Raw genomic sequence first — 24,074 nt, forward strand, 5'->3', positions numbered from 1 at the left:
ATTTGCATTTTATATTCTCAGTACCATAATAATGTATTATTATTTTTTTCCTTGATGAGGAGGTGCATTGTAATGTACATCCTATTTTGTACCCGTCCCTTCCCCTCTCGTTTCCTCCCTTATCTCTTCCCACTCTTTATTAATTCCTAAATTTCTCCTGTCAACATTACAACTGTCATTTCGCTCTCTGACTGGAATTGTGATGGTGAATAATAAATATACGACTGGAATAAGTACAGTTTGTGACTGAAGACTTTATTACAGCAGTGCTACAAAATAATATGTAAAAATCAGATTTCAGTGATTATCTATCATTTCCACATCACCAGGAGAAGTGCCTTGATGTGTTCTGATCCTATTAAATCCATCTCTTGAAAACTACATAATTAGCCTCTTGCTTGCTTTTCTAGTAGCTGGTATATTTGAAATATGTGTACATTTCATTTACAGATATTTAAATGTTGTTGGATGTCAGCATAAAATGAACTTAGTACAGTCTTTCCATTCTCACACCTTATACCCCAGCAAGTTTGTCACATAACCCACTTTACAAATTCCTCTCACCTTGAGGTCAGAGAACGAAAAGAAAACACCAATTTCCATGTTCAAAGAATAAGCAGTAATTTGTCAGTAGACATGGCCTGCCATTTGACCACACTGGAGTTCTGAAGGTGAATGAGCAATAAATATGTCTTTAAATGTTCCTTTTATCTTGGCACATTCATGGTGTGTTCAAAGAGGTAACTGTCAAGGAATGTGTTCTGACAAATTGCAGCTTAATCTTTTAACATGGAAAGTGGAGCTTACTTCTCTTTCTCTAACTGCAAAAGAGCAATTTGTAAGGTGATCCCTCTGGCACTTTTGCTGGGGTACAAAGAGTGTGAAATGAAAGGCTGTAGGATGTCAGTTTTCTTACATCACAACAAAATGTAAATACCTGTAAATGTACTGTAATAATATTTCAAAATATAGCAGCAGTTAGAAGCACAAATGAAGCACATTTTTGTAATTGCAAAATATGCAATAAACAAAAATTTTAATAGGATCAAAACAATTTACATGGTGATGTGTACACGGTAAATATTTCCTAACATATGATCTTGACACATTATTGTTTGTGCCCTATGATTTTATCAGTAAAATTGCAAGTCAGTGTGAATTTCATAGAAATGCTAATGGAAATTGTGCTGTCAGTAAAAGTAACAGATTTGCGACAGTGTGCTCCAAAAGTGCACCTCCGGCTACATACCACACCCTAGCACTCTCTTGCTCAATTGATGTGCTTCATTTGCTATGCTTGCTCTTTGTGTGACAATTGGATTTTCCACAATCCTTATGACTTCCTTATTGTAACACTGATGGCAGCACCCCACTCTGAAACTTGTTCCAGCACCACTTCTTTGTAAGCACATCAAATGTGACAAGATTAAAGGCAAAATGTAAACGCTTCTTTATTGCTCATCCTCTTTCTGACATCCGTCATAGTTATTTTGGGGGTGCTGCAGCACTCCTTCTTCCAGCTCCTATGCATATAATTATAAAATCTACTTTTGATATTGCACCATTCGTGCTACCATTTTGATTGAAGCATCTTATACATTTTGTTAATAAATAGGCCCTATAGTCAGTCTTGGTGTGGGCGAATTCTTCAAGGTAGATATTCTGTTGACCAAAGTGCCACAACCCTCTGCTGCCCGGCTTAGGTCTTCGAAAGCTCCAGAGCACTCTCGATGTCCCCAAGAGGTCCACCAAGGCTACAGTAACCTTCTTCTGTCACCCAGGGTTTCCAAAGCTCTAATAATCCTCTACTGCAGGGCTTTAAATGCTCCAGAAAAGGTGGTTGTGCCAAGTAGTTAATTATAGCAGGCGGGTCCAAGGTAGGGCCATAAAGGCTGGATCCCCGCAAGATGTTCAGGATAGCCGCATAAGATACATTTAAATACAGGGGCATGGCTGGCATGCGCGCAAGATGGAGGTGTTCCTATGAGCTGCTCCGTTGCACAACACGACTCCCAACTTAGTTCTAAGGAATTATATGAGCCAAAAAACACAGGATAGGCATTGAGTGAATGCCCTGCAACGCCTGTATTTTGCGAGGAGCTTCATAACAGCGGTATGGCTATTTAACATGATCGTTACCACCTCATAGATTTCTAAGATGGCAGCGTGCGGCTGGTGAATGCACGGCTGGCCCGATCTGACCCGGACCACTCAAAGGACCTGATCTGCTGGGTTCCCATTCCCCGTGCCCATTACCCAGGGCTTTGAACCTTGCACCAAACTGAAGCACATACCATCTGAAGCCAGCTTTTATCTCAATGACTTCAAGCCCAGAAACAACACAACACTTGTGTAACTCGCAGACACAAGGTCTGCACGCATAAATGTGTAAGCTCTACTTATTGGTATGCTCGGAGGATGCCGCATAATCAAGCCGCCCAGCACATCCAACTTGGTTCTTTCTGACACAGAACCCACTCCCACAAATCCGGGATCACAGCAGCAAACCAGCCCTCTCAACACGCTAGAACGTCTCTGAATTCTATATCCAACTGGAGAACTTGTGAATTGAAACTTCAACAACAGCTCAAGCAGGAAAATAAACAAACTGTATGTCCCATAACATTGGAGAGACAATAGATGCTATGTAGAATGGATATATCCTATTAACTATCTAATCACCTGCAGTGAATTGCTAAAACAGATGTGTGACATCTAAAAACTTTACAGTCCCGTAGTTATGGTTCCAAAGAATGCTCTGAAGAATGCACTCGCATAAATAAAGGTTACGACTATGATAAGGATTATGATGGCATAAACAAAGGGTATTATGGTGCCTAACCAACATCACTGAGTTTTCACAGTGTAAAGCCCCTTGCGCCTCAGTCATATCTTAAGGCCCCAATCTGCTTGATGGTGAGACACCCAACCGGTGCATTTCAGTTGTACTCGGCATCTAAGTCTGGTGATCACCCAAAAGACTTCCGCCTACTTAACACGCCAGTGGAGTTAACATAGATGCCTAATCTTGCAAGTATGTGCTCAATGTCAGGAAACAATCTGGAAAACGACATAGCAAAACAGCTAAATGGTTCATGACAGACCTACAAGAGTCTTAACGCTACTGCAGGCAACTGGAACGGAAATGGAGGAACAGCAAATCAACCGAAGACCGCTTAGCCTACAAGTACACAGTCACCATGCACCACCAGAACATCAGGGCCACCAAAAAAGCTGCCTTTCAAGAACACCTCAGCACCAGCGCTCACAACAGCAAAGAGCTCTTCGCCATCATCAAAGAATTTGCGGATCCCGGAACAGATACCTCATCCATCCTTCCCTCCCAAGACCTCTGCGACGACCTCACCACCTTCGTCCTCCGAAAAATCCCAGACATTTACAAAGGATTCAAGAACCAAAACCCTCCTGCACCGCTCACAAATACCACCACGGACCAAGCACCAAAACAGATCCTTAAGTCCTGGGCCCCATCACCAAAGAGGACACCCAAAGACTCATGAACTCCATCCACTCTGGAGCACCCTTGGATCCGTGCCCCCATCACATCTTCAACCTGGCCAGCACCACCACAGCACCTGAGCTCTGCCGAACTATCAACTGATCCTTCAAGACCGCCACCTTTCCATCAGATTCAAAGCACGCCGAGATCAACCCGCTACTCAAGAAACCCACCGCCGACCCAAGAGAGCTGGAGAACTACAACCCATCTCTCTGCTTTCTTTCCCAGCCAAAGTAACAGAAAAGGCTGTCAACCAGCAGCTCACCAAATTCCTCAAGACACACCTAATTCTAGACCCTTTCCAATCCGGATTCAGGAGCAACCACAGTACCGAAACAGCAGTGCTAGCAGCCATCGATGACATACGTGCCATTCTAGACCACGGAGGCACGGCCGCACTCATTTTCCTCGACCTCACTGCTGCATTCCACACAGTTTCCCACCCACCCTATGCGCCAGACTGCACTTCGCCGTCATAAAAGATAATGCACTAGAATGGATCAGGTCCTTTGACACCTGTAGAACACAGAGGTGGTCATTCTGACCCTGGCGGTCTTTGACCGCCAGGGCGGAGGACCGCGGGAGCACCGCCGACAGGCCGGCGGTGCTCCAATGGGGATTCCGACCGCGGCGGTAAAGCCGCGGTCGGACCGGCACCACTGGCGGGCTCCCGCCAGTGTACCGCCGCCCCATTGAATCCTCCACGGCGGCGCAGCTTGCTGCACCGCCGCGGGGATTCCGACCCCCCCTACCGCCATCCAGATCCCGGCGGTCCGACCACCGGGATCCGGATGGCGGTAGGGGGGGTCGCGGGGCCCCTGGGGGCCCCTGCAGTGCCCATGCCACTGGCATGGGCATTGCAGGGGCCCCCGTAAGAGGGCCCCTACATGTATTTCACTGTCTGCTGCGCAGACAGTGAAATACGCGACGGGTGCAACTGCACCCGTCACACAGCTTCCACTCCGCCGGCTCGATTCCGAGCCGGCTTCATCGTGGAAGCCTCTTTCCCGCTGGGCTGGCGGGCGGTCTGAAGGCGACCGCCCGCCAGCCCAGCGGGAAAGTCAGAATTACCGCCGCGGTCTTTCGAAAGCGGAACGGTAATCTGACGGCGGGACTTTGGCGGGCGGCCTCCGCCGCCCGCCAAGGTCAGAATGAGGGCCAGAGTGTCAGACTACAACCGTTCACATCAGCACTCAAAGATGCATACTGCAGAGTACCCCAAGGATCATCACTCAGCCTGATGCTTTTCAACACCTATAGGAGGCTGGCCTGGTTTATAGTGGGTACCTTGTGGTACTTACACCTTGTGCCAGGTCCAGTTATTCCTTATTAGTAGATTAGAGGTGTTCTAGCAGCTTAGGCTGATAGAGGTAGCTATAACAGAACAGCTTAGGCTGAACTAGGAGACATGCAAAGCTCCTACTATACCACTTATATCGTATAGCACTATATCACTGGAAACACAATACTCAGAGTTACTAAAAATAAAGGTACTTTATTTTAGTGACAATATGCCAAAAGTATCTCAGAGGATATACTCCCTTAGGAGGTAAGTAATATACACATAATATATAGACACAATCCAAAATCAGGTAAGTAACAGTTTGAAAAGTAGTGCAAACAATGTAGAATCACAATAGAATGCAATAGGGAGAAATAGGCATAGGGGCAACACAAACCATATACTCCAAAAGTGGAATGCGAACTATGAATGAACCCCAGGCCTAGTCTAGTGTGTAGAGGGTCGCTGAGAGTGTAGTAAAACACTAAGGGTGTCCAAGATACCCCACCCCAAGACCCTGAAAAGGAGGAGTAAAGTTACCCTACTACCCCAGAAAGACAGTAAAGTCGAGATAGGGGATTCTGCAAGGACAACAACTGACTGCAAAACACTGAAGACGGATTCCTGGACCTGAGGACCTGTAAAGGAATGGGACCAAGTCCAAGAGTCACGCAAGTGTCCAGGGAGGGGCAGGAGCCCACTATGCGCTGGATGAAGGTGCAAAAGGACTGCCTCCGGGTGAAAGAAGCCAAAGATTCTGCAACAACGGAAGGTGCCAGGAACTTCTCCTTTGGTCAGAAGATGTCCTGCTGTGTGCTGGAGGATACAGAGTTGTTTCCACGCAGAAATACAGCAAACAAGCCCTGCTAGCTGCAAGAGTTGTGGTTGAGGATTTTGGGTGCTGCTAGGGCCCAGGAAGGACCAGGAGGTCGCCCCTTGGAAGAGGAGACTGAGGGGGCACTCAGCAACACAGAGAGCCCTCACAGAAGCAGGCAGCACCCACAGAAGCACCTGAACAGGCACTTAGAAGATCTGAGGACAATGGTCGACTCAGAGTCACAAAAGAGGGTCCCACGACGTCGGAGTCCAACTCAGCGAGTTGGGCAATGCAGGACAGAGTGCTGGGGACCTGGGCTAGGCTGTGCACAAAGGAAGTCTGGCAAAAGTGCACAGAAGCCCGAGCAGCTGCAGTTCACACAGTACACAGGATTACTGTCTGGCATGGGGAGGCAAGGGCTTACCTCCACCAAATTTGGACAGAAGGGCCACTGGACTGTCGAAGACACTTGGACCCAGCTCCTGTGTTCCAGGGACCACGCTTGTCAGGATGAGAGGGAACCCAGAGGACCGGTGATGCAGAAGTTTGGTGCCTGCGTTAGCAAGGGAAGATACTGTCGACCCACAGGAGATTTCTTCATGGCTTCCAGTGCAGGGTGAAGGCAGATTGCCCTCAGAGCATGCACCACCAGGAAACAGTCGAGAAAGCCAGCAGGATGAGGCGCTACAATGTTGCTGGCAGTCTTCTTGCTACTTTGTTGCGGTTATGGAGGCGTCCTGGAGCAGTCAGCGGTCGATCCTTGGCAGAAGTCAAAGAGGGAAGTGCAGAGGAACTCTGGTGAGCTCTTACATTCGTTATCTGGTGAGATACCCACAGGAGAAACCCTAAATATCCCACAGAGGAGGATTGGCTACAGAGAAAGGTAAGCACCTATCAGGAGGGGTCTCTGACGTCACCTGCTGGCACTGGCCACTCAGAGCTGTCCATTGTGCCCTCACACCTCTGTATCCAAGATGGCAGAGATCTGGAACACACTGGAGGAGCTCTGGGCACCTCCCATGGGAGGTGCTGGTCAGGGGAGTGGTCACTCCCCTTTCCTTTGTCCAGTTTCACGCCAGAGCAGGGCTGGGGGGATCCCTGAACCGGTGTAGACTGGCTTATGCAAGGAGGGCACCATCTGTGCCCTTCAAAGCATTTCCAGAGGCCAGGAGAGGCTACTCCTCCCAGACCCTTCACACCTATTTGAAGTGTGGCACAATGGTTAGAGCGGCAGACCCTGCTGCAGAGATCTGGCCCGGGACCAGGGTTCCATTCCCACCTCGGCAGGTCTTGGGCTCAATTCCCTTGGACCATATAATTCTTGCCTCGGTGCCTAATCTAATTAATAGGTCCCACTCTGTAACTCTGGGCAATAGCTTGCTTAATCTCCACAACAGCCCTGACCACGCTTGGATGCCTGGCTTCACCCTGGGGGTGCCCAGGAGTGGGCGCCTCACAGGGAAAAGCCAGGAGGGGTTCCACAGTGGTATGTGTACAGCGCCTTGAGACCCTAATGGGTGAATAGTGCGCTATACAAGTGCAAAGGTTTTTTTTTTTTACCTATTTCCAAAGGAGGAGGGTGTAACACCCTCTCTCAGAGGAAATCCTTTGGTCTGACTTCCTGGTACCAGGTTGCCCAGGCCCCAGGGGGGCTGAAACCTGTCTGAGGGGTTGGCAGCAGCAGTAGCTGCAGTGGAGACCCCGGAAAGTTAGTTTGGCAGTACCCGGGCTCTATGCTGGAGACCCGGGGATGCATGGAATTGTCCCCCCAATACCAGAATGGTATTGGGGGGCAATTCCATGATCCTAGACATGTTACATGGCCATGTTCGGAGTTACCATTGTGACGCTACATATAGGTAGTGACCTATATGTAGTGCACGCGTGTAATGGTGTCCCCGCACTCACAAAGTCCGGGGAATTTGCCCTGAACAATGTGGGGGCACCTTGGCTAGTGCCAGGGTGACCACACACTAAGTAACTTTGCACCTAACCTTCACCAAGTGAGGGTTAGACATATAGGTGTCTTTAAAATGGCTGTGAAATAACGTGGACATTATTTCACTCAGGCTGCTGTGGCAGCCCTGTGTAAGAATTGTCTGAGCTCCCTATGGGTGGCAAAAGAAATGCTGCAGCACATTTGGGATCTCATGGAACCCCAATACCCTGGGTACCTAGGTACCATATACTAGGGGATTATAAGGGTGTTCCAGTGTGCCAATCAGAATTTGTAAAACTAGTCACTAGCTTGCAGTGACAATTTTAAAAGCAGAGAGAGCATCAACACTGAGGTTCTGGTTAGCAGAGCCTCAGTGATACAGTTAGGCACCACACAGGGAACACATATAGGCCACAAACTTATGAGCACTGGGGTCCTGGCTAGCAGGATCCCAGTGACACATATCAAACACACTGACAACATAGGGTTTTCACTATGAGCCCTGGGCCCTGGCTAGCATGATCCCAGTGAGACAGTAAAAACACCCTGACATATACTCACAAACAGGCCAAAAGTGGGGGTAACAGGGCTAGAAAGAGGCTACCTTCCTACAACATCTACATGGTCCCGCTAGCCAATATCACCAAAGAACACAGGCTAAACATTGTCTCCTACGTTGACGATACCCAACTGATCCCCTTCCTGTCCGACGACCCTGTGAAGGCCAAGAGAAGTTTCCACAATGAGATGAGAGCAGACGCCGCCTGGATGGAAGCCAGCTGTCTCAAACTCAACTTGGACAAAACAGAGATCCTCGTAATCGGCTCCAACCCTTTGGCCTGGAAGGACTCCTGGTGGCCCACCACACCAGGAAATCCCAACACCTCTATGGGCCAGGCACGCAATCTAGGTATCATCCTGGACTCCTCACTCTCCATGACCTGCCAAGTCAATGCCGTCTCTTCATCATGCTTCCACACCCTCTGCATCCTTCAAAAGATCTTCAAGTGGATCCCCTTCAACATAAGGACGAAAGTGACCCACGCACTTCTCACTAGCAAACTGGACTACGGCAATGCACTCTATGCCAGCATCACCAAGAAACTGCAATCAAGACTACAAAGAATCCAGAATGCAGCAGCCAGACTCATCCTGCGCATTCTCCGACACAACCACATCTCCTACCACCTCAGTGACCTACACTGGCTCCCAGTCAACAAGCGCATCACATACAAACTCCTGATCCACACCTACAAGGCACTACACAACATAGGACCGGCATACCTCAACCACCACCTCACATTCTACGTACCCAACAGACAACTCAGTTCGTCCCAGCTTGCCCTCGCAGCCGTTCCCAAGATCCAGAAAAGCACAGCAGGAGGAAGATCCTTCTTCTACCTCACAGCGCGGACACGGGAAATGCTACCTCTCAAACTCAGGCAAACATAATCACTCAAGAAGTTCAAGAAGGACCTCAAGACCTGGCTCTTCGTTTGAGCAGCACGCCAACAAACAGCGCTTTGAGACCCTCCAGTTGATTAGCCACACTTAAGAAATGACTGATTGATTGATTAAATGTCTTAAAATTGTAGCAGCTTACCATGTCTTTACAATGCAGTTTACTCCAAAGACACTCCAAGGCTTGTTTTTCTTACTGGTGTAAACTCAGCCTCCACTTCAACTCACTCAACAAATACCTGCTATGCATCATCCTGCTACGCATCATCTTATCATCTTGGCAGAACAGAGGAAAAGCAAACAACCCAGATACAAAGAATCTAAAACTACCCTCAAGAGCTCTAAACAGAAGTCGCTAATACCAGAATCCCCAATTAAAGATAAACATGACAATCATTCTACCCTTGAAATGATCCTTAAAAAGCTGAATGAAGTACATGACATTGTGCAAAGCACTAAAACCAACACATATTTATTACAGAGGTAGCTGTAATCAGGAGAGACCTGAAAGACTTAAACCTAAGAGTTTCAAATGCCGAAAAACGAATATGTTCAGCTGAAGACTGCTTGCTAACACAAGACAAATATTGTATCAAAACCAACAAACTCATTCACTCCTTAAAACGAGAAGTCATAGAGCTGGAAGATCGAAACAGAAGAGGGACCCTCAGAATTTTTGGATTACTGGAAGGTGTAGAAGATAAAGCCCCCTCTGTAATTGCATTCTTGGAATCATGGATCCCCCCAACTTTGGGCATCTCTCCTTTAACAAGGATTTTGAAATTGAACGCACACATAGACTCCCAGCACACAAACCAAAAAGCTTGCCACCCCACATGCACTAATTTTTCCACCTTTGTGCTTCCAACAGTCTGAACTGATCATATCTCATGTGAAGAAAGTAAAAACTCTCATATGGCAAGGAGCACAAATCAATATCTCGCAGAACTATGCTAGAGATACTGTTATAAGAAGGAAGGGATTCTTAGTATTTAAATGTGTACTCCTTGATAAAGTAATTCAACACTCCTTCATAGGTCCAACTAAATTCAAGATCCTTCATCAAGGGAAAACGCATGTCTTCTCAGAACCCTCCGACACATTTCTAGATAATACATCTGAGACTCAGATGAAGGACTTATCGAACCGCCAGTCTTGAATGAGAGTGAAACAGCTCCTTCACCCACTTATAAATTGGTGTTAGCATGACTCACTATATGTTTCTCAGATAAATATAACATTACATGTCATGCATTAGTCAATATGTGTCTAGTTCTACCTACCATTCCTTACACACCCCTAACCCATTTCAATCCTAGCTGTACTGCTTTATTTGTATACTGTGTACTCTAGATGACACATTATACTCTTGAAGACACTGATTGGGACCCCTAGTTTCCGCTACGAACCAAGCAATACTAACAAGTAACACCCACGATCACAACTAATAATCCTTCCCCTCTAGAGCCACACATCTCAGTAATAAATGCTCCAACTCAGCCACCTCCTAACTCATAGATCTGGCATCATGAACCAAACTGTTTACGTGTTACTATTTCATTCTGGCCATGTTACTATTTCATTGTGTGGCACAACATCACATTATAAAGTAACTATACGACTATTTCCAGACAATATGCAGAATACTTACTTTATGGCTTATTAACTAAGGTTACTAACCTTCACTAACATAAACAAATCCTCCTCTAAGACTAACCGATCAAATCCTGATTACAAAATTACACTGGTAATGATGTGACAACCAAAGCCAAAACTTGACTCAAGCAGCCAAGCTATTAGTTAGATATGTTTATTATGTTATTCAAAAGTTGTGGCGGGCTCCAGCCCTTCATGTTTCTTGTTTGAATAATGTATATGTTTACACTATACATTGTGTTCGTTTGTTACCTTGTGCAAGTGACCCCATTTCTCTTTTTTCTTTACCTCATCTGTTGGGACACTTCTCAAACTCATGGGTGATTTCTGTCCCACCCATGCCCCCTACCTTTCATCCCATTACAACCAATATCTGACCCATACTCCCCCATCCTATGCTGTATATGACCTTTACAATGAATAGAGACATACACCCTCCTCCTATGAACATCAACGCTAGATCACTAGCCCCCAAACTCCACAATCAAATCTAGTCCTAACTCAGGCTTGTTGAAAGTTATTTACCTCAATGCTAAAGGCCCTAACCACCCAGTGAAACCGAGAACATTTTCAGATTAGTGTCACTCCCTCAAAAGGGATTTAATCTTCCTACAAGAAATTAGAATCAGGTACAAGAAAGCTCTCCTTCGTTGATCTGAATAGGTTGCCGATGTTGCCTGTTCCCCTGCTGTTGCTAAAAAGAAAGGGGTCCTTACTGTCATTTCAAAAAGTTCAAAACTCTACATCATCACTTCCATTCCAGACAACGAGGGCTAATGCCGTATCACAAGACTTCAAACCCCATCCACAGAAATGTATGCGATCAATGTATATGGTCCCACTTCAGGTTACTCTTACTGGAATACCATTTCAGCGGAAATAGCCCTTCTCCCTACAGACGCTCAGATCATCCTAGGAGGGGATTTTAATTTACCACTTGACCCCCTCCTACACCGACAATCCGTATTCAAATGTAGGCCACCAAAGGCCCATAAATCCCTACATGCTCTATGTAAAGTGCACAACTTGATAGAAGTCTGGAGAATACATAACCCTACAAGTTGTGACTATACTTCTTTTTCCCTGCCACATAACTCTTTAGAATTGATTATCTCCTAGCTGATTCAGCAATATTAGGTAACACCGCCTCCTCATCATTTGAGCCAATCCATATTTCTGATCATGCAGCTGTCATGATGTGCCTCCATATCCTTCCCACTCCTCCAAAACTTAAAAATTGGCATATGAATTTAGAAGTTTTCGAGGACCCTGAGACGAAGAAAGAACTCCAGGAGGACCTATCCCAACTTATCAAAACAAATAAAAACTCAGTACACTCCCCTGTAATACTGTGGGACTCCCTGAAGTGTTATATGAGAGGCCAATTCATTAGCCATATGGTCGAGAAAACAGAAGCATCAAAACAATGTTAGACAGTATTACAGCAGAAATTAAAACTAACGAAATAGCCTACTGTTAAAAGAACTATGCTAACACTTTCGCACTGTTAAAGCGCCACAAATACAAGATTAATACCATAAGAAGCAAACGGGCAAACCTTTTTGTTCACACTCAAAAAGGTAAAATATTATTTTATCTAAACACACTGGCAAATCTCTGGCTGCCTATTTAAAATTTAAACACAAAAATAATCGTATTCACTCAATCAAAGATGAAAAAACATGACACAATCATCCACCTTAAAGCATTCTGGCGTTTTTACACTAAATTATGCTCCCCCACGGTAAACACTTTCTTGAGTGCCTAAAATTCCTAAACTTGTTGTCGATCAAAGAGATCTCAAATGCTGACCAACAAAAACTAGCTGGGCCAATTTCGTCTGAAGAAATTATGTGAACAATCAAATCTATTCCTTCAGGTCAAGTACCAGGCCCAAATGGTTTGCCAATAGAATTTTATAAGACATTTAACAAACTTATCCTTAAACCTGTGAACCTTGCCCTGTCTCATTTTGTTACCACAGGTGCAGTCAATGGCTCAGCTGCAGAAGCCATTATAGTAGTTATTCCTAACGATGGGAAGGATCACCTAGATCCCAAGAACTACAGACCCATCTCACTTATTAACATGGAAGCTAAGATATATGCAAAAATTCTAGCCTCACGTCTTGCTCCCCTAATACCTAAAATTGTCCATCCCACTCAAACTGGTTTCATTAAAGGGGGTCTGGCTAGTGATGACATTTGTCTTTTTTCACATATCATTGAAAAAACTTCAAAACCATCTGCTCCAGCATCTGCTGCAATAGCCCTGGAGGCAGAGAAAGCCTTCAATAAATTGCATGGTCCTACCTGGAGGCAGTTCTTAATAGACATGCTCTAGGACCAGTCTTTATCACTAAGGCAATGGCTCTTTATTAAAACCAAACAGCTAAAATCAGGATTAACAGATCATTATCCCAGTCATTCCCAGTGCAACAAGGCACGCGCCAGTGCTGCCACCTATAGCCACTCATGTTTTTGCTAGCAATTGATCCCCTCCTTTTAATGTTCAACAAGTCACACGCCATCCCTGGTATCCCTTTTAATGCTGTGAACTAAAAAATAGCTGCATATGCAGATGATATTTTGATCTTCACAGAACACCCTGAGCTAGAGATACTCTCTATTGTAAACCTATTTGCCCAATACTCTGGATACTCACTGAATAAAGACAAAACGGAGCCACCCCCCCCTTAATGTCCACTGTCATTTGTTCGTAATCGGCCCTTCTAACTTCTAATGGAGATCTTCCATCAAGTAACTTGGCATCTGGTTCCCCAATAATCTGGATGAATCAGTCACATCCAATAAACATAAAACATTAGCCAAAATTAAAGACCTTTTAGCAACTTGGTCACCAAAGCACATCTCTTGGTGGGGCAGATTGGAAACCATTAAAATTATGATTTCCAATTAATCAATTTCCTTAACAGTATGATTCCGACCCGCTTATACTTAGACTTCTTTCACAGTGTTGGCAAAATAGCTGCTTCCCTTCTCTGGGAAAACAAAAAGCCGAGAATGAGTTTGAAGAACCTAAGGACACAAAGGAGTATGGGTGGATGCCATGTCCCTGATTGGTATTTATATCAAACAGCTTTTCCAGCTACACACGGTGCGCGATATTTTGAAACTAATTCCGTACTTGGCTACCTATTGAAGCTGTCATTTACCACCCATTCCCACTCTTGGCCACACTTACGATGTCTCATCTTCCATTCCAATATTCTCAGAGAATCATTAAAGACACTGCCTTGGCCTTACGGTCATTGGACCTGATCTTCGAAACAAAACCCACAAGTCTTTCACTGCCTCCCTCTGGCACAATAAGAAGCTCCATTCTCCAAAGTCAGTAGTTTGGGTCCTTTGTGAGCCATCAAAGGCATTGCAACAATAGATAATCTTTACCACAACTCTGAGCCCTTATCGTTCGCGTCTCTTCAACCTAAGAATAACCTGTCCAACCTGGAATTCTATGCTTTCTTACAAATAAAGGCCAAATTCTCCAAAACTGGACACCTACATAGCTCACCTCTGATACCGAAACTCTCACTAAAGCTGGACACATATGCCTCAAAGAACTTGCACCACTCTACCCTCGAACACAAATGGTCCATTTTTCTCTCCTCCAAAGAGCTAACCCCCACCCCAGACGCAAATTCTGGTTACTTATGGGCCCTAACCTATTCAAACATAAAATAATACCATCCCTCGACCAAACTAAATGTTTTGTAATGCACTTTTTATATTGGACTCCCATGAAACTACACCTACTTAAATTAAAAGACACAAACTCATGCTAGTCTTGTGACCTCCCTAATGCTGACGAAGAGCACATGTTCTTCTCCTGCCCAAACCTACAAGAATACTGGTCGTATATAACATCAAAAACTCCAAAAGATTTTCAAAAAATCAATAAACATATTTTCTGGCTGTGGTACTGAGCCCGCTCCTTGACATTCCTCCTATTATTCTCCCAGAAATTGTTCTATCCCTTCTTGACCTGCTCCTTACCATAGCCATTAAGATAATTCTGATAGATTGGATATCAAACAAAATCGTGTCTTATGATACCTGGTGGGCCTGGGTGTCATATTTGATAAGCACTCATATTGCACAATCTTGTGATAGACCCCAGCCAATCACCTCGCAATGCACTTGGAAAACCCTTGATATTTTTATCCTGGACAACCCCACCTGAGGAAATCCTTTCTCCATACACAGCTTACATACAGTGTCATAACACCATGTCTCTTAACACTGTTGTTATCCCTCTTCCGACTCTACGGCTCGTCCCTATTTGTACCCTACTGTCCTTTCCAATTTACACCTACAAAGACGTATGTTCCAAATACCCATCGCAGAACCGTACCACATGCCTAATGTTCTTACCTGACTCTAAATGTAACATCCCCTGTTATCTAGCCAATGTAATGTAATTGGGTATTGTGATAATCAACTTTTACGAATGTCTAGCAATGACTTTTCCCCAATGCTTATCCCCTGCTCTCCCTGTTTGAGTTTTGCTATCGATATGTTTGTTATTGTATTATACCTCAAAAAACTCAATAAAATATTTTGAACAAAAAAAAGGTACATATAAATACAATTAATCTAACTGGAACTTGTTTACATACTTCGTGTTACGTTGATATGCTGTTATGGAAATTCGTCGACACCTCTCCCTGTTTTGCCCTACAGGGCTTTTAAAGCTTTAGTAAGTCACAGGCCTTCGGAGCTCTAGTAATCCTCTGCTGCCCCCTGCAGGTCTGCGAATTTTCTAATAAACACCAGCTTTCTCCCCAGGTCTTCTTGTTGGCTGGGAGGAAACGGAAGAAAAGTAAAACCTCCAATTATCTGATCTCCATCGATGCTACCGACCTGTCCAGAGGTGGCGAGAACTTCATCGGGAAGCTGAGGTACGAGAGAATGAGCGAATTCAACACGCTGCAAAATGAAATAAAAACCTTGTTCACATGGTAATTTCTCAGCACACCGTTCCGTTAATGCACGTAGACTCAAATGCAGCAGCATATCCTATTCATCTAGGACTGAGGCATCATAGTTCGTTCCGTGCATTAAAAAAATACCTGTTTTTTCACTGTTGAAATACCATTCAGCTCTGTCAAAGAACTCCTGCGCTATCCCCATACTGGGGCTCAAAACAAAAGTCCTGCAGTCCGGTCGCGCGGTGTTCTTTGCTCTCCCCGCGCTGCCAACGCATCTCAAATAAAATATAACTTCTTCTGAATGCTGTGCTGTTCCAGTACTTACAGCCGTATTTAGGGATTGGCAAGCCCGCACTTCAGAGTGGTGGCGATCATACCCTCCACCACCGCAGCGGGTGATTGGCGCCATCGTTCGAGATCTCCACCTGCCTGGCAGAGATTTCTGCGTATCTGAAGACACAGAGACGCTGACCTTAGTGAGCCGCTATCGTATGTAATGCAGCTGCTCAGCAATGTTTGTTTTTCTAAAGCAAAGTCCCATGATGGGAGTTTGATTTTGAAAACCAAACAAAAAAAATGAATGGCCCTGAACCCGAGGGAGTTCTCCCCCAGCGTGTGGGGGCATTTTTTTGTGTTGTTCGTGTCTTTTCCTGTCAGCTCCTAACAGGACAAAAAGTACAACATAATGTCTGCCATAAGTACAGGGCCCTTAGACTGAAGGCAGGATGTCAACTGGGCTGTCAATCTAAGGTTTACAGTTAAAACCTGATTGTTAATCATCTGACTCTGAATAGAGCAAGTGAGTTTGGCAGCGAAGACCCTGGCACATCTGTGGTGGAGTACCCTGTCTGCCAAACTCTAAGTAACACCCTTATTGTCCCTACAGAAATCTATGGAAGCATTGCGATATTAACATGCAGTATCGCTCGGTGTTTCAGTACTGATACACGCAGCTCTATGGAACTTTACAATCGTTCCATGTGCACATCAATTTTTACTTAAACCTTGGCCAACCCAAGGGGGACAACCAAAAGAGATTTTAAACAAATCCAGATTATATTAAAGACAAGGTGAACATTGTATGCAACACTCCTTTAATTGCAATGCACTACAACAGTACTTCATAAAAGCTACCAACCATGTCAAATCTTCAAACGCCTATGACTCCATCGATACTGTCACTGTAATAGGCTCAGGTCGACAGAAGCTAAACACCCCAACAATTAAAAAACAATTCCAGCAACTCCAATGAAGAAACCACAGAAATCCAAGGGAAAATGGAATGCTTAGTCCATCATGCAACCAGGGCCATGCTTCTACTTATTTAAGTGAAGTTCTTCGCAGGAGGAAAGAAAAGTCAAGCTGAAAATAAGCAGCGAAAGAGGACAAACAACTAGCACATAGAGCTGGGTTGAGTGTAAAAAAGTCCTAAAGAAGCAAGGACAAAAGCAGAAGCAGCATTCAAATCAACACATCAGAGGGTAAGCACCTTTCAAAAAGTGAGCATTAGTTGAAGGTAAAAAAGATAGCAGCTGCCAATGTTGTGATAGCAAAAGAAATGAGAGACATGGAAAAGGATATCATCTGCTTTACAATAACGAATACTGTCAGATAAAGGAAGGAGCAGGGTCATGAGAGCAGGATATTCGCCTCCGTATTGATAATTAAATCGTAATCGTCTCTATGGCAGATAGGAAAACCACCATTTTATGGCGTGGCAAGGAGGCACAGACAACATACATTATCAAAGCTTGTCAAGCATTAAAATTGATGCACCCTTGATTGGTTTACAATATAGGACATGGAAGATTAAGGCATATCCATGTTAAAGAAAATCTTCACACACGCCAATCAAAGTCCAAAAGGGTTTATTAACAAAAAGAGGAATCAATAGTCTATGTATCACAGTGTCAACTTGCCAGAATTTCCTCTCGGAGAGGTGATTGGAGCAAGCTCCGTGAGCGATGGCAAAAGACAAATTTAAACATTAATGGTCGTAAGATTTAAATAGGGTCGTGGGATTGATTCTTTTAAAAAAAATACAGGAAAGTGTCTTGTCTGCACACACGTGAACAAGCAAAACAACCTTCAAATAGTAACGATAATGTGAAAACATTTTGGATCAGCAAGCTAGTCTTCATTTTTTGGGTAGAGCTCAAAGCGCTCTGTCCCTGCTGTAATCTCTCTATGGGCTTGTAACCACGCCCACCACATGCCCATGAGTTTGGTTGGTTTGTGGGCTTGCCTTTTAAAATTTGCTTACTTGCATTAGTGGAAGACATGCATATGTCATGCCTTTTCCAGTGTTTATCCCTCCTCGAGCGCACCGGTCAACTACTGAAAACATACGAGGTTCTGTGTTTTCTGTATGGTATTGGACTACTTTTTTCTATTTGTTTCCTACGCAGTGCGATCTCGCTGGGCAGTAGTCGAGCGCTTTACATCACATCGACCCTGTTACATGGATAATTGCATTTTTACGGATAATACGTTTTACTGCGAGAGAACTTCTGTTTTACTTTTTATTTTCAATGTATGTGTCAAGAAATGTCCAGTTCGGAATTTACAACGCAAACAGCGCTTCCTCGAGCAAACACGAGACCCATTGCATTGCAAATGCTTGTTTATATTTTCCATCAATAGTCTTCAGTATTCAGGCTGTCAGATCACTAGTGAGTCTTTGGAAGCCATTGTAGCCTAATCAAAGTGAGCACCAAGCTTGAGACATCAATGCTGTTGTCCAAAATGATAAAGTAGAACCGCTTGGTGGGAGTTGATAAAGATATACCATCCCAAAGGATACTAGTAGCTGAGAAACTTGAAGTAAATGATACACATAAGTTTCCCATACTCCTTAAAGCAACTCTCAAAGTGTTGATGTTAGCACTCATGAAAGTATGGATATTTGATTGAAGAACAGCATGTCATTTTCCTACCAGAGATGGAAATTATGTTTCCTTCCAGGGAATGTCTCTCACTTAGGAAAAGTGATAGGTACCTTTCTAGTCACCCCACTGGGTTTATTTCATACTAACAACATGAAAATAGAGGTAAACCTATTACTAAATAGGTTGGTTCACAAACTTACAATGCATTCCGTAGAAGTCAGTGTGCAAATTGCACCCACTTCTACCAAATCCAATTTAGTAGACTCCTAATAGTTAATCTCAAATTACCAATCGTTATTTGATGCAAAGTTCGATTTCTTGATAGGAACATTTGTACTGAAGCCCTTAATGCTGAAACATATTATTCCTGTAAGTAGTAGGCTCATCCTCTGCCTCATACCCACTTAGACCCAGAGTTCAGCATCAGCGTACTCCATTGATCACTGCGTTAATCATGTACCCCTTTCACAAATCCAGTGCAAATAAAATTAATCTAGCTGAAACTGAGACAGCTTTATTTTGCCCGTGCCTTTTGTCAATGCTATACAGCATCAGTAAAGATGTTGGAAGGCATCAGAAAGATGCCGTGCAGTATGGCCAAAAGAAAAGAAAAGCAACAAAAGTGTAATTCTGCTGCCTTAGCAACCAGATCATTTTGTAGTATACAAAAAGTGATGGATGGAATGCTTGGATTAATCTCATCCACCCGTAATCATTCAGGGCCCCATTCTAATCCATTGTTATTTTGCCTGCCATGCTACCTCAAGTGGGGCCCAGCCACATGCAATTCAGCCTTGATTCTGTTCCAGTGGGAATAGTTTTGTCCGAACTGCCAGGCCAGGTCCTCCCGGGCTGAGATTAATTCAAGCATTACTTCCATCACTTTTTGTATACTTTAGCATATAATTTTGTAAGCGTGATGACGCATATGCATGCATGCATCATTATGCATGCACACCTTCATAATAATGCAGTTGCCTTTTTTTTTTATTTACCAATCTGAGATGGGTTGGTAAATTAAAAAAAGTAGCACGAAAGCTGTTGGAGTGTAAAATTATTTTTCTTAGTAAAAAAAAGACAGAGGGCAGATGAGAAGTGGGTGGGTCGGAAACAACATGGAGTGAGTGGGGAAAGGGTAAAAACAGCACACAAGAGAGAGCAACAGAGGTATCAGGAGAAAGGCACATGAGCATAAAGACAACATGGAATGCGAGGGAAGTGGTTTGGCATGGGGAAAAGCACACAAGAGAGTGTGAGGCAACATGAGGGAGGCAACAACACGGAGCATGGAGGATGGATTTTCGGGGAGGGTAGAAGCACATGAGGAAAAGAGCTGGAAAACATATGCACTCTCATGGAGTGCTTACACAAAAAACTTAGGGCCTGATTTAAGAGGCCCTAGCGCCACTTTAGGGCCACCATAGTGTAATTGTTTTATGCTAAATCACCACCAAAGTGGCTTTTTACACGTGCCATATTTACAAAGTGGTGCAATGTATGCATTGTGCCACTTTGTAAACCTTTACGCCACTTGTGCCTGTGGCAGGCATAATGTATGCAAGGGGGCATTCTCCCGTTTGAGGGGGGGGAAATGGCGCAAGGAAATAGAGGAGATTTCCTTGCGCCATTTTTTTCGGCACTTTTAACGCCTGCTCAGAGCAGGTGTTAAAAGGGGGGCATGCTATTGAATACAATGGGCCCTTATGTAATCTGCATGAGTAGCGCCAACATTTTGGTACCCTCCTGCAGAGTACAAAAATAGGGTCAGGAATTGTGATGCTATTGCTTCCTACCCTGTGCTGTGGTGCACTGTATTTTAAATACAGTGCACACATGGTGGCGGTAGAGGGGTGCTAAGGGCTGCAAGGAAAGTGGCGCTGCACTGGGTTCAGTGCCACTTTTCTTAAAGCCGCCCCATAATTCCTTAAAAGTGAGCAGTGGAAGGCTAGATGCCAGCCAGACGGAGAGCTGGTAAAGATGGACAAGCTGGGACAAGTAAAGCCATTAAATAAGAAGCAAGCAAATGAGAGGGACAAGAAAGCCAACCAATGATAAGCAATAGGTGGGCTGTTAGCCCCTGCAAGTAAGTTCTTGGTAAGCCCACAAGAGGTCTTTTACAGCCAGATAGTGTTCACTGTCTGGTAGGCTCAACCTAAAAAGGCTTGAATGGCAGGTGCAGTTTATTTATGATCATGATCATCTAGTGACCCTGATTTTTTGGACTACTTACAATAATCATTATATAAATGCAGTGCAAAGAGATCTTCAGAGAATTTTTGTGAAACCTAGATTTCATATAAAAAGCAATTAAAATGCAGGGAATTAAACAAATGTTTATGTGAAGCAATGTCTGTCATTACACATTGTAATGAACAGGTAAATATTTGTATGTGCGTTAGTTTATTCATCTAGTGATGAAAGTACCCACACTGTTACTAGAGCAGTGTCATCCTCCTTTTTTATTCTGACTGACACTATGGGCCTGATATATATTTTGGCGGATGGGGTTGCACCATCACAAATGTGACTGATATTGCGTCCAACATATTACAATTCCATTATATCCTATGGACATCGTAATACGGCAGACAGGATATCCATCACGTTTGTGACGAAGTAGTCTGTCCTCCAAACTCTAAATCAGGCCCTATGTTTTCCCACATCAACACCATACCTTGAAGCTCACTGGAGGTCAGGTATGTGTATTTTATGTTCCACCAGCAGTGAATATTGTCCTGCTGATCAGGAGTTACACTCAAAACATACCCTCATAGATGGTAGAAGGCGACTATGGCTGCCTCGTCAATGGAAGACTGGATGACAGGAGTTGGATCAAAGTGAGGGGCTCTTTACCTGCACCATTAGAAGAGTCTTCTGACCCTCTCTGTGTAAAATCTTTATCAGCCATATTTTAATTTTCCCCCTGGTTGTGGCGAGTTGTGACAAGTGACATGTATGTAGTTTGCGGCATTGACGGTATCCTCCGAAGACACATCAAACGCAGCACTAAATAGAGCTTCCTTTCTGTGTTACCTTGGGGATGCAATATGTATTTTCAGTTTGCTGTGCTTTTTATCCATCTGACCATTGTATAAGGTTGAAGGAAGGCGTATTCAGCCCCAGCCAGGCCCAGCTTAGCTGGATAACAAAGGAAGAACAGTGCCTCAGCAACAATAAGATACTCCTGTTTGAAATGTGTGACCCATCACTTCTCAAATCTACCTACCCACAGATGTGGCCCCCCCTTGTAGGAAACTGGCTCTGTATATACTATATCAAAATGATACAGTGTGCACAAAGTCCAGGGGTTCCACAGAAGCGTAACAGAGGCTTAAGTAGATAATACAGATGCTCTCTTTTGTGGTAGTGTGGTCGAGTAGTTAGACTTATCAGAGGGTAGTGCAAAGCATTTGTTGTATACACATAGGCAATAAAGTGAAGCACACTCTCAATGACTAGCTCCAGGCCTATGATTTTTATATAGTAAAAATATATTTTGTTACTTTATTTCTAGAACCACAAGATTCAAGTTGCAGGTAAGTAAAATTGCAATTCGGTATCCAACATATGTATCAATACCACTGTGCTTAATTTTTGCAAGTTATACGTTTTTTGAATAAATAGCAATAATCTGCTTAAAAGTTGACACTGCAATTTTCAGAGACAGTTCTGGGGGGGAGAAAAGTTTTGAGGTAAGTACAAAACTTACAGTTTCAGTCTGTGGGGGTTAAAAAGGTTGGCCACAGGTTGGGGTTCATGTTACTTCCAAACACCCACCACCAGCAACATAGGTCCGGCCTGGTGCAGAGGTTAAAGTTGAGGTCGGTTTAACATGGGATCCAATGAAGACTGGGGGAACTCGGAATCAGGCCTGCTTGCAGGTAAGTGCCCATGTCTTCGGAGGGCAGACCTGGGGTGTTTAGAGGAGCACCGGGTGGGCCACAGGTCAGCACCAAACACACACTCTCAGCGGTGTGGGGACGGACGGGTGCAGGGTGCCAACACAGCTCCCAATGCTTTCCTGTAGGGGGACCCCGGGGGCCACAAAGATGCTGCAGGTGAAGTCTAGGGGGTCAGTTCCAGGAAACCAAAGGCTGGACAAGGAGGGGGGCCACCTGCTGGACATTGCTGCACTGAAGGTTGGATTCGCCAAGGCCAGGGGGCTGCGGGTGCAGGAGTACCTTTTGGCATAGGGAATCTTTGTCGGGTTCTGTCGCTGTCAGGGGAGTCCTCTGGACTCAGGCTGCAGGCGTCATGGTGGTGGACAGGAGGGGTCAACCCAGGGTGGACACTTGCTAAGAATTGCCTGAGGACCATCCCCTCAGTGCCACCTGGACACAGACCGTGGGCGTCAGGTGCATATTGGGCAGGACTCGTGGATCCAGGGAGATTCTGGAGTCCTTGGATGGAGTTTCTTCTTGGACAGGGTCGCTGTCCACAGGAGTTCTTGGTCTTCTGGGGTGCAGGGAGTCCTCTTGAGGCTTTTCAGAGGTCGCTGGTCCTGCAGGATGTGTCGCCTTATTTTAGCAGGGCTCTAGAAGCGGGAGACAGTCCGGTAGGGCTGGGGCCAAGTCAGTTTGCATCTTCACTCTTCTCTGCTGGGGGTCTTTCTTCTTGTGAGGTCACCAGGAATTTAATGAGCTAGGTTCAGGTGAGCCCTAAAATCCTGGATTTAGGGGCAATACAAGGGTCAGAGGGCAGTAGCCCATGGCTACTATCCCTGAGGGTTGCTACACCCTTCCTGTATCCACTCCCTTTGGGAAGGTGGACACAGACCTAACCCTATTGGTCCCTGTCCTCCAAATTAAGTTTGAGGATTTTTTAAGAAGGAGGGGTCACCTCAGCTCTGGACACCTTAGGGATGGTTCCAGCTGAAGTGGTAACTCATTTTCCCGCCGGACTTGACGCCAAAAGTGGGACTTTGTCCAGGGGGTGGGCATCTCCACTAGCTGGAGTGCCCTGGGGGACTGTAACAAGAGGCCTAAGCATTTGAGGCTCACTGCCAGGTGTAACAGTTCCTGCAGAGGGGAGGTGTGAAGCACCCCCAGCCACTGTAGGCTTTGTTTCTGGCCACAGAGAGCACAAAGGATCTCACCCCATGTGGTCAGAAACTCGTCTGCAAGTGGCAGGCTGGCACAGACTGATCAGTCCTGCACGAGCAGTTTGGCTAACAGGCTCTAAGATGTCCTCTGGGTGCATTTTTCAATAAATCCAACACTGGCATCAGTGTGGGTTTATTGTGCTGAGAAGTTTGTTACCAAACTTCCTAGTACTCAGTGGAGCCATTATGGAGCTGTGGAGTTTGTAATGACAAACTCCCAGCCCATATACTCAATATGGCCACACTGCATTTACAATGTCCAAGAATGGACTTAGACACTGTAGGGGCATATTGCTCACGCAGCTATGCCCTCACCTGTGTATAGTGCCCCCTGCCTTAGGGCTGTAAGGCCTGCTAGAGGGGTGACTTCCCTATTCCACGGGCAGTGGTTTATGGGCATGGCATCCTGAGAGGGGTGCCATGTTGACTTTGACTTTTTCTCCCCACCATCACACACAT

General features: G+C 44.9%; 1 protein-coding gene across 3 annotated transcripts in view; it reads left to right on the forward strand.

Annotated features, from left to right (window-relative positions):
* Nucleotides 1–24,074, forward strand: part of TULP1 (TUB like protein 1) — a 594,937-nt gene that overhangs the window by 456,455 nt on the left and 114,408 nt on the right. For all 3 annotated transcript variants that reach the window (XM_069238767.1, XM_069238766.1, XM_069238768.1), the window contains one exon: nt 15,484–15,596. In XM_069238767.1, coding sequence (XP_069094868.1) covers nt 15,484–15,596 — 113 coding nt within the window. The remainder of the gene's footprint in view (nt 1–15,483; nt 15,597–24,074) is intronic.

Source organism: Pleurodeles waltl, chromosome 6, assembly GCF_031143425.1.
Source record: "Pleurodeles waltl isolate 20211129_DDA chromosome 6, aPleWal1.hap1.20221129, whole genome shotgun sequence".
Lineage (NCBI taxonomy): Eukaryota > Metazoa > Chordata > Amphibia > Caudata > Salamandridae > Pleurodeles > Pleurodeles waltl.